Here is a 17,456-nt window from a genome sequence, read left to right on the forward strand (position 1 = left end):
TTACTATTTTTTTTAAAACTTTGAACCATGAGTTTTTATTTGTTACTTTAATTTTTTGTAAATTAAATCATTTGAACGATTAAAGTTCAAAACTTATGTACTAGATTTCTTAGTTAGTTCTTAACCCAACATATGAAACTAAATTCTTCTGTGCAAATAAATAATTGGGTTGTTGAGGGTTAGACTTTTGAAAGAATAAAATTTCTAATTTAATGTATGTATAATTAATGGCATTATATTGGGACGAGATTGTTTTGTGATTAAGTTATATTAAGAAGTGAGCTTAAAAATTTACATATTGGTTGTAATTTTTTAATAAGGATTAAATATGTTTTTCGTTTATTAAGTATTACACGATTTTGGTTTTAGTCTCTACTCGAAACTTTGACGACTTTTAGTTCTCATAATTTTGAAACTCTTACTATTGGTCTTTAACATAGGACGTTAACTTTTGTTAGATGTGGCAAATGGGAGGCCACGTCCTATACCAGCTTCCCTCTTCACTTGCTGTCATATTGATTGTTTAAGTTTTGAAATGAGATTGAGTATGTTAAGTGTGTGCATTTTAAGAAGTTGGGTTCTTCTTCGCCAATGTAGTTGGGGGCAAAGAAAGTTGGGGAGGTACATCTAAAGGTTGGAGTTCGTCTTCTTGAGGAGGTAAATTGATATGTTTTGTTTTTCTATTCTTCGTGTGAATATAAGGATTGAGGATATAGGATTGGGTGGACACGAAAGCTGATGAAGGGATTTCTTTGTTGTAGTGAAATGAAAGGTGACAGTGGAGGAAATGATTGGATGTAAAGGTCAATTGGTTCGAGAAAGTCGCAAAGTTGTGGATCATCTTCATGGTTACCATCTAAATTGTGTGGTTGTGGTGAAACATTGTTACTTTTGAAGGCAACTATTGTGACGAACAAAGGAAGACTGTTTTATAGATGTAGAAATTGGACAGGAAGTGATTAAATCTTTCAGTTTATGTGCTGAATTTTGTATTAATCGTGTGTTATTTTGATTGCAGAGTAATTCAAGTTGTAATTACTTTGAATGGCATGATGAAGGAGTTTCTGAAATTGAAGGAAGCTTTGAAAAAAAACATGAAGAACTTGAAATGTGTTTGGAAAATGAAAAACTTGTACTGGATCTAAGGAAGAAGAACGACAAGCTGAAAAGGAAATTAGAACAAGAGAAGAAACTTGGGAAAATGATGTTGTTGTTTGTTTTGTCATGGGCGTTAACAATTTTCTTTTGTAATTAAGAATTATGGTTGAATAAAATGAGGTACTTGAGTTTGTTTCCAAGTTTTACTTGACTAAATTATCCAAATTATGATTGCCTGCTAAAATTGACTAAGCAGAGTATCATGCTTGACTAAGCAGCCATTTCCTGCTGATTTTCATAGTGATTCAAATATTTAAACACATGTATTTCAAGCACCTTGTGACGTCCCTATTGATACATGACCCCTGCTTATATTTCAAGCACTCCATGACATTGGAATCGTACTTGACAATAGGCAATAAAAACACAGATACATGACACCAAAGTTGGAATAAATAAAGTTAACTTGGCATAATGCAAAGTTAGAATACAACAAGAAGCAGGATACGATATGAAGTGGTTTCATACTATTAAATAAGATAAGTTAAGTGGTCCCTTACCACTGACAAAAAATATTGTAATAGTAGTACTAAAGTAAGTTAAGTGGTCCCTTAGAATTACATATGATGGTAGATGTCAAAAACAACCACTATACCCACTAATATTGTTCATTAAGTGGGTGACCGTGACTTACAAAATACATTAAAATAAACATTTGGCCACAGTAAATCTTCAATTGGTACTATCTTGGGACCCTAGATGTTATGCAGCCAGTAGTTGTGAGGATGTTCTTTTTCCACCTTGGTGAATTGATGCAGGTCCTGCTCCACTGCCACTTGTTCCAGGTTGTGATGTTGTTTGAGGTCGTCCTAGTTGAGAAGTCCCCCTTTTTGATGTTCCTTCACCTTGTGACGTTGATGAAGCTAGTTATGCTTGAGAACCTCTTGTAGTGGAAGTTGCCCTTGTGCTGCCAGATCCTCCAACACTTGAAGTGTCCCATGAATTATGTAAATTGAAGTAAGCGACATTGCAATTATCATAGTGTAAATAATTATGAATGTGTAAATAAGTGAAGTTGTAAAAGATTGATTTTGTACCTTTTTCTTTCCCCTTTTACATGTTCTTACATTATGACCAGATTCATTCTAGCTTTCCAAGCAGAAGTTATTCCAACACTGAATGACTTCTTAATGTCATCAATGATTTGGTTGACTGTCACGTTAGCCACATTTACAAACCTGTCTACTAAGACTTGTGCAATCCAGTTTACATTTGCACTTTTGTTTCCAAAAACCCTTCCACATCTTTGTCGTCCAACCAAGGTTTTTGCCTCAAAATGTTTGTTTGCCTCCTACCTTGTTAGCCATAATAAGAAAACCACATTTGTTTTTACAAACTGCCCTTACTCTGTTCAGATCATTCTTCACAAACTTAACCCCTTTTCCATTTAATACATTATGCTCCATTAGTGCATTTTTAAACTCCTTTAATGAAAAGAACTTCATCCCCAATTTGAATATAAAGTTCTTTTTCATATCATCTTGTCTATACTTTTTAAAGTTGCCCTTTTTCAACCTCACATCCTCATCACTATCTACATTTGAATTCAATTCATCACTATTGTATTCTTCATTGATGTCATGATCTCCAACTTCTTCATTCATTATAAATGAACCTTCCCTAACATTGCCTCTTCTAGTCACACGTTTCTTCTTCTTTTTAATTGTATTCCACCTATCCAAAATTGGATTAATGTTTCTACAAACTTGGTCCACCCTATCATTCTCAACACCAAACCCATCATCATCATTAGCCATTCTGTCTTCTTCACTGTCTTCCAGACATTCTTCAGCTGAAGCTTCTACTTCCCCCTCAACCACATTCCCCTTCCTCTTCTTCATGAAGATAATCATGTTCAACACCACCATCACACTGTTCCTCTTCCTCACCCATTTCAACCTCTTCTTGTTCATCACCACCATCACACTCTTCCCTTTCCTTTCCCATTTCAACCTCTTCCTGTTCCTCACCAACATCACACTCTTCCTCACCCATTTCAACCTCTACAGCCACATTAACATGTGAACCTTGTTGCTCAACACATTCACCCTCTTCCAGACCCATTCCACCCTCTTCTACAATCTCAACCACTTCTTCCTCATGTAAATTAACCTCTTCGTCACCCACTTTGGAAATCACTTCCTCCATGTCCTCTATGTTTCCCTCATTTTCCACTTCACCACAAGTAAGAAAGTGAACTTCCATTGCCTCACTATGAACATGTTGAACATATATTTCTACCTCTTCCTTATTCTCCTCTACATAGTTAGCCAAGTATAGTGGTTCTCTGTCATCACTCAATAATCTCAGATTATTCATTATTAGCCTTTGTTTCGACCCCTTCCACCATAGTTTGAAGTTTGCATCATATTTAAATTCTTTAACTACTCTAACTGCTTTAAAATACGACCAACGATCCAGATCAAGTCCTTTGATCACGTGTATCTCTCCTCCAATATACTGTAGCCCCTTATTAGTAACAAACTTCCCCATGTGATACAAACAAATGTCAAAAACCATTTCTAGACCTAAATTCAGACATCAACACTTTACCCCAAATTGGAACAACCATAACTGAAAAAGAAAAACAATAGCTTACCTTGATTGCTTACGCTTGTCTTTCACACCCACCGTTTCTTTCACGAGTACCGCAAGGACCACCAAAACGACCACCTTGATAGAATGCTTCGAGTACAATGCTTTGAGTAAAACTACTTTTCCCCAATTGAAAAAAAAAACTTTGCCCAATTAAGAACCCTAATTACTAATCTGATTTCAATCACCAACACGTGGGAATCACTTAATCTCATAAATAAAAAGAAACCAACGTGGCAGAGATTGAAGAGAGAAGCTGGCATAAAACGTGGCCTCACTGTGTGCCACATCTAACAAAAGTTAACACCGTCCAATTTTAAGGACTAATAGTAAGAGTTTCAAAACTATGAGGACTGAAAACCATCAAAGTTCGAGTAGAAACTAAAATTAAAATCATGTGATATTTAAGAGACGAAAAACATATTTAACCCTTCTAATAATGAAATTGGGAGTTTCTTAAACATTCCAGATTTATAAAAAGATGGTATTTTTTTTGGCATATATTTTTTTCTTAAACATTCCGTGCTTCTATTTAGTTAGAAAATCAGTAAATAAATACTCGAAAAATTTATTTTTTACAGATGAGTTCTCCGATTTTTGATTCTTTCAGCGTCTACAAGAGCAAAAGCGTCAGTACCTTCTATTTCAGTTGTCAGACCGCTGCATTACTGGCGTATGGCTTCCTCTTCAACAGTTTCATGGACTTCCATTCATGCTTCTTCCTCAACACTTCGCGCATCATCAAGTATGTCTTCTTTAGTGCCCTTTTCAGACGAGTCGTTCTTCAGACGTGTTGATCATTGAAGTATTATTACCAGATATTTTTAGCATTGAATATGCCAAAGCTGATGTTTTTGGGGCTGTTGTAATGCAATGTCTATAGATTGTCAATTGGATCAATATTTTAAAGGCTTAATTGCTTATTTCATTCCTAAATTAAGTGGGTTTTTTCAGTTTAGTACCCGATTTTAAAAGTGTATACATTAAATTTCAAAGTTATAAAAATTGTATCAAATTTAGTTCCCTTCCGTTAAATGGGTAGTAATGAAGTTAAGTCCGAACTAATGTGGCAAAAAAACTCTGAATTTTTTCTTCTCTCCTCAACTTTTGCGCATCCCATTCTTTAAGTTTTTTCTTCTCTCTCCTCTGTTTCTCCTTTCTCTTCGGTTTCTTAACATATATTTTTCTCTCTCTCTTCTTGCTGAAAACTTACCATCCTCTTCCATAATTCTTTCCTCTCCGAATACACCACCTTCCTTTACACCACTTTCTCTTTTGTTCACCAATGAGAAGAGAACAATCTTTGGAAGCATGGAAGGTGGTGTAAAGAAAATGGTCAATTTTTAGAAACATAGATATATGCATGTAATTGAAAAACCCAATATAAATTATGATTGCAGAAGTGATTTAACCTATTATTATTATTATTATTAAAATAATATTATTTCATAAATTAGATGTTTTATTGATAAATAATGAATAAAATATTTTAAAATATTGGATAATAGTATCCAAATGATGTATTCATATTATTATTATTAAAGTTGAATATTGAAGTAATTGATAACTTATAATAAAAGAAATTATTTTCAAATTCATAACATAATTTATTTCTAAATTCACTTCAAATAAATAATAAAAAAATTATTTTTAATTTTTTTAAATCCATTCAATTACTTTTCTTTAAATTTATTCGAGTAAACCAGACATAAGTGATGTATTCATATTATTCTTAAATTTGAATCTCGAAGTAATTGATAAGTTATAAAAGTATTATTTGTGAAAAAGAATAGTAGATTACGTGGGACGTAGTATTTCTTAACGAATACAGTCGTACCACAATAATAACTTGTATTTTTATAAAAGAAATTTGTCTCGTCTTGTTGGGCACCGTTATAGGTTGAAATCTAGCCTTATAACTATGATAATTTACAAACCAATTTTTAACTTCCTAGTAGTTTGGTATAAATTTAAAAAATATTAATAAATTAAATGATTATTTAACTTTAATTTTTTTATCTATCTATATACTTAGGAGTTAAGTTAAGGTAGGTGGTGGAAGGTGTGAGTTACTGGATTGGTTTTAAACGCAATTGGATTAACAAACATAAACAAGATGTCGCAGTTTTGATTTGATTTTACATGTAATAGGATGTTTTTTTTTGCGAAAGTCTGTTTCTTTTCTGTGAGGACGAAAAACAACTTAATAAATTTAACTGTCTTCTTCTTTCATTTTCTTCAATAAAATAATTTCAATTAAACCCCATTTCTTTTCTCTTACCAAACAGTACTAAAAAATCAGTCTTTTTCTGTGTTTAATTACAGATTACAATCTCATTTCAAATTTCAAAATCAAAGGTCTCTCTTTTTTCTCTCCCATTGCAAAAGCATTGTTCTTCCTTCCATGCTAAACTATGTCTCTACTAAGCCGATTCTTCTACAAGCGTCCCCCTGATGGCTTACTCGAATTTGCAGACAGAGTCTATGGTAAATTTCTAATTTTCAGTTCGTTTCGATTTTCATTTTCGTTTTCTGAAATTTTCCATTTTCCATTTCCTTTTCAGTATTCGATTCCTGCTTCTCCACCGAAGCCCTCCCAGAGGGAATGTACCAGCTCTACCTCCGCCAAATTCTCTCCGACCTCCACGAAGACTTCCCGGAATCTTCCTTCCTCGCACTCAACTTCCGCGACGGTGACTCACGCAGCCGCTTCTCGCGCCTACTTTGCGAACTCGACGCAACCGTCATCGACTATCCGAAGCAGTACGAGGGCTGCCCCCTCCTTCCTCTCTCCCTCCTCCACCACTTCCTCCGCCTCTGTGACACCTGCCTCGCCGACCCCGCCGCCGTGATCTTGTTCCACTGTGAGCGCGGCGGCTGGCCCCTCCTCGCCTTTCTCCTTGCTGCTTTCCTCGTTTTCCGGAAGGCGCAGAGTGGGGAGCGGAAGATTCTGGAGATGGTTCACAGGGAGGCGCCGAAGGGGCTGCTGCAGCTGCTGTCGGCGCTCAACCCGATGCCGTCGCAGCTGCGTTATGTGCAGTATGTGGCTCGGAGGAACATTGGTGCGGAGTGGCCGCCGCCGGAGAGGGCGCTGTCTCTGGACTGTGTGATACTCAGAGGGGTTCCTGGTTTTGATGGGGGGAATGGGTGCAGGCCGTTGTTTAGGATTTTTGGGAGGAATTTGCTTAGTAAAGGCGGGCTTTCCACGCGGATGATTTATAATATGCATAAGAAGAAGAAGACTTTGAGGCACTACAGACAGGTTGTGTGTGTGTGTGTGAATGGTTGAGTTTTCTGTGGGACAAAATTGGTATATGGGTGTGTGGTTGGTCGAGTTTTCGCGTAGCAGAACATGTATACCGTTCTTTTGGTTGTTTTGTTTGTCTATAACTGGAATTGAGTTTTACTTTGGTAATTTGTGTAAGAAAGGTTTGCATCAAAGGTTGACATAGATTAATGAGGCAAAGTATGGATTAAGGGAAAGTATGCAAGTTTTGTTGTTTGTTTTTGGTTGTTGTGTTTGTTTGTGAGGATAGTTGATGCTGGAATGAATGTGTTGTGTTTTTATCTCAGGCAGACTGTGATGTGATTAAGATTGATATTCAATGCTTAGTGCAAGGGGATGTGGTGTTGGAGTGTGTGCATTTGGATTTGGATCCGGAGAGGGAGGTGATGATGTTTCGAGTGATGTTCAATACAGCATTCATTCGGTCAAACATTTTGATGCTGAATGCTGAGAACTTGGACATTCTGTGGGATTCGAAGGAGCGGTATCCAAAGGGCTTCCGGGCTGAGGTGAGTATGTGTTAAAATGTACTGTATTGTGAAAAGTTAAGACTTAGATTGTTTGTTGTAATGGTGTGATTGTTCTGCAATTTTAGGTTATTGGTTTTAATCTGATCTTGAAAAACCTTGAAATTTAGGTATTGTTTGGGGAGGTTGAAAACATAAGTCCTCAAAGGGCTCCTACAAGTATTTTAGATGGTGAGGTGAAAGGTGGATTACCCATTGAGGCATTTTCAAGGGTTCAAGAACTTTTCAGTGGTGCAGAATGGATTGACAGTGGTGATTCTGCTGCTGTATGGCTTCTTAAGCAGCTTACAGTCTTAAACGACGCCAAAGAGTTTTCAAGGTTTCAGGGTAGAGGAAGTTGGTATTCATCTCCTGCTGACTCTGAAGAAGAAAATAATGAGTCCAGCACTGCTGATAGTTCAGACGAGGCCTTTGATGTTATTCCCAGGTCTTATGCTGATCCTTCAAAATTATTTACATCTGACACACCTGATTTGGTCCATTTAACTTTTGAAAACAACGGTGGAGATTATGTAAATCTAACTTCAGGAACACCTGATCAGTCACTAACAGATGATGTTTCATTGCCTCACCATGCTCTAACTAAGGAATCTTCTCCTTGTTTGTCTCCACCTTCACCTTCACATTTTCCCGCTATTCAACCTCTACCGACACTTCCACCTCAATCATCAATACCTATACAGCCAAGTTTAGCTCCTCCCCATCCTCCCCCACCTGCGCATCAATTAGTTCAGGATCTGGACAATGCTTCTGCATTGCCTTCACCTCCTCTTCCACCCCCTCTCCCTCCTATAGGTGGGGATGCCGATAGCACTCCTGGTTTACCTCCATCTCATCTAGGATCTGTACAAACAAGTTCAGCCCCTCCACCACCTCCTCCTCCCCCACTTGCACTTGGACCTGTACAAACAACTTTAGTCCCACCACCTCCTCCACCACCACCACCCCCAGGTACTGTGAGAACAAATTCAGTCCCACCACCTCCGCCTCCACCTCCAGGTCCTTTGCGAACAGATTTGGCCCCTTCACCTCCACCACCATCTCCTCCTCCTCCTCTTTTAAATCCTATGCGAACAGGTTCAGCCCCACCACCACCTCCACCTCCACCTTCTTTAGGATATGTACAAACAGGTTCAGCTCCACCACCACCACCACCACCTCCAGGTCCTACACAAACAAGTTCAGTTCCACCTCCACCTCCACCTCCACCTCCTTCAGGTACTACACAATTAGGTTCTTTACCCCCACCATCTCCAGGTATTGTACAAACAGGTTCTATTCCACCATCACCTCCACCTCCTCGAGGTCCTGGACGAACTGGTTCAGCTACACCTCCACCTCCACCTCCTCCTCCTCCTCCAGGTCATGCACTACAAACAAGTTCAGCTCCACCTCCACCTCCACCTCCACCTCCTCCAGGTCCTGTACGAACAGGTTCAGCTCCACCACCACCTCCACCTCCTCCAGGTGCTGTACAAAGAGGTTCAGCCCCACCACCTCCTCCTCCTCCTCCTCCTCCAGGTCCTGTACAAACAAGTTCAGCCCCACCACCTCCTCCTCCTCCTCCTCCAGGTCCAATACGAACAGGTTCAACTCCACCACCACCACCTCCTCCTCCAGGTCCTGCACGAACAGGTGTAGGTCCACCAGCACCTCCACCTCCTCCAGGTCCTGTACGAACAGGTTCAGCCCCTCCACCACCTCCTCCTCCAGGTCCTATACGCACAGGTTCAGCTCCACCACCACCTCCTCCACCAAGTGTACAAACAGGTTCAGCTCCACCACCACCACCACCATTGGCACCAAGGCCCCCAGGTGCTCCTCCTCCTCCTCCACCTGGTCGTGGTGCATCTCCAATGCCACCTGCAGTTACAGCCACTAGTGTGGCACCACCTCCTGGCAAAGCCTCAACAACAAATGTTGGTAGAGGTCGTGGTACTGGTGTTACTGCTAATGCTCCGAAGAAAACTTTGCTAAAACCCCTACACTGGGTGAAAGTCGCTCGAGCAGCCAAGGGAAGTCTATGGGCTGATTCACAGAAACAGGATAGTGGAACAAGGTACTGATCACAGAATTTTGATATGGATATCAAACATGATTTTCATTATAATGATACTTCTATAATTACTGGAAGCTGTCATTTTTTAAAGCTTCTTGTGGGATCACATTATGCATTGCTGTTGTGGGTAATTTTGTTAATTTACCTAATCTCCTTAGGGGGGGTGGGGGGGATGCAATGCCTATTTAGCATTTCTGATTTTAAATAATGAAATGTTTGTTAGGGCCCCTGAGATAGATATATCAGAACTTGAGACCCTGTTTTCAGCAGCATCTACTTCTGATGGGAGCAGTACTAGAGGTGGAGTTCGGCGTGGTCCTAATATTAACAAGCCAGAGAAAGTACAACTGGTAAGCATCTCCTTTTTGGCATAAATTGTTTTATCAACTAATGCTTTGGAGTTTATATGCTTGATTAGAAGATCCTATCACGGTAATTAGGAATTACTCTGGTTTTAAATTTGCCATTAAAAGGGGCAACAAAAATCAAAATGTTTATCTATGGCAGATTATTTCTGCTCTTGCTAATTGCTTGTTGAATAAAAGAAAACATCACAAAAAATTATTGCCAAAGAAGTTTTCTATTGGATTGAATTGATGGACAGTTATCTGATGAAACAATTGTTCAATACTGCAGTTTGCTTGATCTTTACAATATGATATTGTTAGAATATGTTATGAGCAGACAATATAATCTCTCTATGTGTCTATTCCACCTAGGAGCTGTGTGTGTGTGTGTCTATATATATATAAGTGACTATATTAGTTACATTTGACAGACATATTTGCTGACAAACTTAAGACAGATACTGAAGCATTTTTTATTTATAATTTTTTTTTTCTGGTTAGTTGTATTTATTTAGTAAAAGAAATGTATAACTAATATACCCAAACTCCTTTTCCCTTGATTGTCAGGTTGACTTGCGAAGAGCATATAATTGTGAAATAATGCTCTCTAAAATCAAAATTCCTTTGCCAGATATGCTTGTAAGTTTTCCTTGCTCTTTTTTATTCAGTGAAATTACTTATAATTATAAGTTTCGGATGTTTCTCTCTGCTGCTCCATATGAAAGTCTAGATTTAGTCCTAAACCTTTCTTGGACACACATACTTATTGTATTAAGTAGATACCGATGTAATTGAAAAAACATTCTTTAGGGTTAATTCTTTTTTTTTTTAAAGTATTTTTGTAACTTCATTTTTATAAACCCATGCATTCTTGTTTATGTGAGTCTGAATTAGTTTATTTTGAGGTCAAAAATACTTTTTTCTTGGCCATCTTTCCTTAAGATCATTTTAGAAAAATAGAGATTATTTTCTCTGGAAAGACTTTCCTAAACGTGCACCTAGTAAAGATTATGTTTTATTTTATCCTTGTCTACTTTTGTTAGTTACATTGTAGATTTTAGACAAAAGTCATCTGTGAAGGAGATTTTTTCGTTGTTGACAATGTCATGTTTTACTGTTGAATTGTTCAGACTTGAAATTGTCAGAGTTAAATTGATTTAGAGTTTGAAATTTATCAAGTGAGGTTAATAATCATTTTAGTTCATTATTGTATTGAGCAGGTGGACTTTTAGCGCTTTCTCTTCTTATTTTGTTTGATAGAAACTTACATAATGAGAACATTTATCATAATTGTGTTTTTCTAATCTAAATTTTAATTCACTAACACTTCCGTCAGTGATGAGGTTGGTTTTAGATGACATTATTTTTCCTTGTTTTCTCTCAGTAGTTATCATTTTTGTGGGTTTTGTTTTTTATTTCAGAAAGCTGTACTGGCATTGGATTCTTTGGTTCTTGATATTGATCAGGTTGAGAATCTCATCAAGTTCTGTCCAACAAAGGAAGAGATGGAAATGTTAAAGGTACTCCTCTTCCCTTACCTGAGCAGGAACCCAAAAGAAATGTATGAACTGTATTGTGTGACATTATTTACCATAATAGTATATTGGTTGCAATGTTTTAATCTACATATTCCTTATTTGGTTTCGGCCTCAAAATCTGGAATCATATAATAGTACATTTGTCTGAACACATGGAGGTTGTCATCTTAGCTTGATTCAGTGACAATTTTTGAAAGTACATGAAGCATATTTTTCTATGGCTTTGACTTTAATTTATTTCAAATATTATTATTTCTTCATTATATACCAGGAGAGAATTTTCTCCTTTATACCGAGAAAACCCTCTAATAGCACACATACTGAAGAAAACTACTCTAACTCTTTTCCAAAATCCTCTCCCGCCTCTCTTTCCCTTCTTCCCCATTCTCCCTTATATAATTTCCTCGTCCATTTTGGTAGTATGATCTTCAAATTCGTTTTACCACTCAGAATGTGACAGCTGTTAGCTGTCCTAGTTGGTACATGTTGCCTTAACCCACATCTATTCAACCTTTTCATGTTTTAATATAAAGTGTGTAATGCCTATGTCAAAACATTAATACATTGTTTTTAGATTGTTCCATTTTTGTTAAAAGAATGACAGCTGTCATATAAGCTTTTTATATTATTTAGTGTGGGCAGAGAGAGGGAAAATTCTAGCTTGTTAGAGATATTATATTTAGTTTATATTTATCTCTTATCTTTAGTTAGTTTGTTTATATTTCTTATTTGTATTTTGAGCTTAGCCCATATTTCTTCTATTATAAATAGAGGACCCTATGTGTATATTCAATACAATAGAGTTTTTACTATATTAAACTTGGTATCAGAGCAGGTTTTCTGATCCTTTTCTACTCTGTCTTTGTTGTCGCCAGTGGCCGCCACCACTGACGACCTCCTAAAAGTCTCTTTTTCAACCTGCTTCTTTATACTTCAATGGGTAATCCCTGGTTTCTGTCTTCGGCCACCGTCGCCGACCACTGTCACCAGCCAATGTCGCCGGCCGTCGTCTTCGCCACTTGTGCCATCGATGCACCAACACCTAGTCCTACCTCTATTGCTTCCGCTATCTTCTTCTCTATTCTGAAAGGTCTCCAAGGATAGTTGGTGGTTAACACCAAGGAATAAGAGCTTGGGTTGAAACAATTTCACCAACCCTTTGTCAAATTTGTCAGATTTGTTTTTGGGTGCTTTGATGAATAAGAGCTCATTATGATCTTCCACTTTCACGGTTTGTCATCGGCGTGTCGTCATCTCCACCGTTCATCGTGAGGGGGAGTATGTTTCCAACCATTGCAGGCCCCACCAGTCAGAGATGGCAGTCCCTGCAATGGTTGGAAACATACTCCCCCTCACGGTGAACGGCGGAGATGACGACGCCTGCAGTTTTGTCGCTTTGAGCCACTATAGGCCCCATCACCCCATCAGTCAGTGATGGCAGTCCCTGTAGTTTTGTTGCTTTCAGCCACTGCAAGCCCTATCCTTACTTGATGGCAATCCAGTCCCTGCAGTTTGTCATTGTCCTCCTTTGTCAAAATTATCCTACTTGAAGTTTCATGGTGCTAGTTGAAGTTTCGCAGTTGTCCACCACCGTTCATAAACTGTTGTTGTTTGTCGACCTGTGATTGTGTATTTGTTTGCCGCACGCTCTTGAAGACAGATTACATATTTCAAATTGAGTTTATTTATTCCAAGGTTGGTCAATACAATCTGTATGTTCCGGCTTGAAGGGAAGTGTTAGAGATATTATATTTAGTTTATATTTATCTCTTATCTTTAGTTAATTTGTTTATATTTCTTATTTGTATTTTGAGCTTAGTCCATATTTCTTCTATTATAAATAGAGGACTCTATGTGTATATTCAATACAAGGGAGTTTTCACTATATTCAACTTAGCTTACAAATTTTTTAAACAAAGTGTCAATCTTCTTAATGATACATAAATTGTGAAAAGCCTGGTTCATATTTTATCGTAAAAGAGATGCTACATTGTCTTTTTTGAGTTTGTCCTCGCTAAAATCTTTTTTGTTTCCAGAATTATGCAGGAAACAAGGAAATGCTTGGAAAGTGTGAACAGGTCTTTCTCTCTTATACGCTTTAGTGAATTGGTCTTTTCTTTAATATTAATTTTAATATATTTTCTTTCAGTTTTTTATGGAGCTGATGAAGGTTCCGCGTGTGGAATCCAAATTAAGGGTTTTTGCTTTTAAAATCACCTTTTCTTCTCAGGTAAGTTATCTAGGATATGGATTTATGATTATTTGTGTGGTTTCGCTATAATATTTCATCTGTAAAGACTTGTTTTTCTTGCTTCTTTAGGTGAACGATTTGAAGGTAAATTTGAACACAATCAACAATGCAGCCAGAGAGGTATTGTCCAATGGCTCTTAGTTGACAAACATGAAGGCATATTTGGGTTGCTTCTTAATGCTATTACTCGTACTTTCAGGTGAAAGAATCTGGGAAACTGCGTCAAATAATGCAGACTATTCTTACTCTGGGAAATGCCTTGAATCAAGGAACAGCACGGGGTAACCTTTTTGTTAACTCTACTGCTACTTCAGTTTAATTAGAGATGGATTTCGTATTGACATTTCACCTCATTATCATTGGCAAAATGAGAAAGTTCCTGCTATGCTTTTTGGAGATTAAACCTTTATGTTGCTCACTGCAGGATCAGCTGTTGGATTCAAATTGGATAGCCTTCTTAAATTATCTGACACTCGTGCAAGAAATAATAAAATGACTTTAATGCATTATTTGTGTAAGGTAGAGGTCAAAATCTTCAAATTTTATTTTGTATTTAACCATTGTATCTTTAGGTTAGATTTGTCTTTTACACCCAGTTGAAATTTTAACTTCACAATATTCAAGTTCTAACTCCATTTGTTTGTCATTTATGCTACTTTTGTGCGATACCTTACACGTCATTTGTTTTTTCTCTTTAGCTTCTTGCTGAGAAAATGCCAGAACTGCTAGATTTTGATAAGGATCTTGTCCATTTGGAAGCAGCTTCTAAGGTATTATCTGTCAATAACATTTTCATTAACCTTGTTGATGATATATGTACTACAGATGATCTTATGAGCTTGCTTATGGGCTTGCCTACTCTATGTCCAATAGATTCAACTAAAAGCATTGGCCGAGGAAATGCAAGCTGTGAGTAAAGGTTTAGAGAAAGTTGAGCAAGAACTCGCTGCTTCTGAAAATGATGGTGCCATATCAACAGGATTTCGTAAGGTGACAAATAAAAAAATGTTGGCTTATACCTTAATGTGTTATACTTCTCTTATCTAAGATCTTCTCTACTAGAAAATATTGATGTTTGCTCTATTCATACTAATACCAGCTTCAAGACATGCTTATATTATATTTCTTCTTACCCATTCCTCAGCATCCACATTTTCAGCACCTGAAACCAAAAATGTACACATAAGAAAAAAACAGAAGCTTCAGCTACAATTCTAGTTTGACTCCATTCAGTTTATGATAATACTTAAGAAAATCATAAGGTTTCAGGGCATCAAATCTTAACTAAATGTTTCCTTTTAGATACTTTGCTACATGATAATATCTTGATCAAAACGAGTGTTGTGGTCTTCAATAAATTGTAATATGGTTAGCAATTGCTAGCTATCATGTATGGATGTGATTTTATGTCTTGTTACATGGATTCTAGGTTATAGATAGATATAGCACAAAACAACTCTCAGAAATAATATTCTTAAACTTACAATTTGATACAAACTATAATTCATGAATCAAAAATGTTGATTCAAGATTGGGAAACTTTGTTTCTCAGTAATTCTCTGTGACGTTTTTCTTGCTCAGGTGTTGAAGAATTTTCTTGATATTGCTGAAGCTGATGTGAGGTCCCTTATATCATTGTATTCTGAAGTGGTGAGTCCTGTTGTAATAATAATTCTTCTTTTCCTCCTTTTTTTCTTGGTGTTGCTCTATACTTGGAGATTGCCCAGTCAGTAGATTTTGATGCTCCATCCCAGATAGAACTCATTAACTTAGGGCTGTGTTTTTGACTAAGTTTGCCAACTACTTATATTTTGGCTTTGATCGAGTCTTTCTTTTCCAGGGAAGAAGTGCAGACTCTTTGTCCCAATACTTTGGAGAGGATCCAGCTAGATGCCCCTTTGAACAAGGTCTGATGTTCTCCACAATCTATAGGACTCCACACATGAACAATACTTATGTTTTTTGACGTTGTTTTTGATTGTAATGATTAAGTAGAAGGGTATGCCATGGATTTCAGTTTTGCTTGCAGTGATGACTTTATGTTTTGGGTATGGTTTTATGAAATTCAAAATCTTGCATTGCTTAAGCAGTGCAAACATGCCTTGATAAAGAGAATAACCATTTTTCCTCAATCAGTTTATCATAAATGATAATCTTAGTATTTTTACCAGGCTACAAGTGTGTCTTTGTTATTTTTTCATTTTATTCTTTCTGAATCCTATTTCCTTGTAACGTTCGCATGTAGTATCTTTGATTCTTAGCCTTTTAATTAACTAAAAACTGCATAAATCCTCAATTTTGTTGGAGAGTTTCAAATGGGCTTTGAGAAATTGGAATAACCATCACGAAGTATGGTGTTTTTAGTGTTGGAGCAATGTTTCACTGTGCTTTAATTCCCTTAATATGTCCATAGTTTTGGTGTCCTGATTGATGCACCTTGGCATCATAAAGTTTCATAGTGCTGTTATTTCTCCTGAGAGAGTCAACCTGCCTTGTGATCTAAAGCAAGATATGGCCACCATTTTCTTATTGCTCACAAAGCTGATTTTTTGTTTCTTGGGGTAAACAATTTTGTTGACTGTATAATATTGTTTCTGCAGTGACACAAATCCTTGTTGTCTTTGTCAAGATGTTCAACAAGTCAAGGGAGGAGAATGAAAGGCAAGCAGATGCTGAAAAGAAGAAATTAGAGAAAGAAGCCTTGAAGGAAAAAGCCGCAAATAATTCACATTCTAAAAGAGACGTGATTCGGTAGAAACTTGAACATCTAACAAGAAAGTCGCAGAGATACTTTCAATTCTAACACACTGCATTACAAATTTTGGAGGGTCTCAAATGCAATTCTTGCATTGCATGCACCATTAGGATTACTCCTTCAATAGATGATGGTGGCCGTTGGTCGCAGGTATTTGGATGAATGTGCATCTTCCATTGTTCTGCACTGCTGCTAAAGGAGACTGTGGTGGTCTTTTGTAATTATACCATAAGGCAACTGATATAGAAAATTCATGTTTTCTTCCTCTTTAAAGTATAGGGGCCATATATAATTTTTTGAAGTTCAATTTTTCTTGTGCTTTAGACCATTGCACATACACTTTTCTTAATTTGTAATCAAGATACAGATAATTTTTGTAACTAGAAAGCACTTTAGATGTATGATAATCAATTCTTCCTGTGTATTATAGAAAATCATTCTCAACACCCAAAAAATATAAATAGATACTTGTTAACTAAAGAATTAAAAATTGTTGATGAGGAGAATATTAAAAAATATATAAGGAAAGAAAAACTGAAAATATATAATATTAAAAGAGACCATATTTTCTCTATGTAAAAAATTATAGAAATTAAATTACTAGTTACATCTTTTATTGGATTAACACATGATTACCTTTCAATCGAAATGATTACATTAATTTTATTTAACAAAAACTCAATTCAAGAAAAAAAAAAACAAAACAAAACATAGAAACTAAAATAACCAAAGGTCTAATAAACATAAAATTCAAATTACTTACTAAGTCTATAAATTTAATTGTTAAATATGTCAATGAGAAAGATTGATAATTAAATCTCTTAAACTCTTTCATGCATTTTTATACTCTCTTCTTTATTTTCAACAAGTTAATCAGCCACAATATGTCATTGATGACACATGTCTAAGTAATATTATTTCTTTCATAAATAAATAAATA

At 36.6% G+C, this 17,456-nt stretch overlaps 1 protein-coding gene and 1 long non-coding RNA gene across 3 annotated transcripts; both read left to right on the forward strand.

The window, feature by feature from the left end:
• Positions 1-4: 4 nt before the first annotated feature.
• On the forward strand, positions 5-1,164 carry LOC111240609. Its single transcript, XR_002666057.1, has 2 exons — positions 5-937; positions 1,019-1,164. It is a non-coding gene; the product is annotated as an uncharacterized LOC111240609 (long non-coding RNA).
• Positions 1,165-6,167: 5,003 nt separating this feature from the next.
• Positions 6,168-16,927, forward strand: LOC106777635 (formin-like protein 14). Of its 2 annotated transcripts, XM_014665297.2 has the most exons (17): positions 6,168-6,240; positions 6,318-7,015; positions 7,327-7,548; positions 7,677-9,625; positions 9,849-9,975; positions 10,540-10,611; positions 11,394-11,492; positions 13,547-13,588; positions 13,660-13,740; positions 13,831-13,881; positions 13,961-14,042; positions 14,186-14,280; positions 14,460-14,531; positions 14,635-14,751; positions 15,343-15,411; positions 15,602-15,668; positions 16,362-16,927. In XM_014665297.2, exons 1-17 carry the CDS (start codon positions 6,168-6,170, stop codon positions 16,514-16,516), a joined length of 4,071 nt encoding a protein of 1,356 aa, XP_014520783.1. In that variant the 3' UTR covers positions 16,517-16,927. The 2 variants fall into 2 exon arrangements, with proteins under 2 accessions (XP_014520783.1, XP_022631653.1); XM_022775932.1 differs by lacking the exons at positions 14,460-14,531; positions 15,343-15,411; positions 15,602-15,668; positions 16,362-16,927 and having other exon boundaries at positions 14,587-14,729.
• The last annotated feature ends 529 nt before the right edge of the window (positions 16,928-17,456 follow it).

The sequence above is a fragment of the Vigna radiata genome, chromosome 11, assembly GCF_000741045.1.
Source record: "Vigna radiata var. radiata cultivar VC1973A chromosome 11, Vradiata_ver6, whole genome shotgun sequence".
Taxonomy (NCBI): Eukaryota; Viridiplantae; Streptophyta; class Magnoliopsida; order Fabales; family Fabaceae; genus Vigna; species Vigna radiata.

Bases quoted from the DNA above. Each gene is read 5' to 3' on its own strand.
- LOC106777635 (XM_014665297.2), top strand. From the start codon at position 6,168: ATGTCTCTACTAAGCCGATTCTTCTACAAGCGTCCCCCTGATGGCTTA. The intron at 14,752-15,342 runs GTGACAAATAAA...TTTCTTGCTCAG, and splicing joins TATCAACAGGATTTCGTAAG to GTGTTGAAGAATTTTCTTGA. The intron at 15,669-16,361 runs GTCTGATGTTCT...TTGTTTCTGCAG, and splicing joins TAGATGCCCCTTTGAACAAG to TGACACAAATCCTTGTTGTC.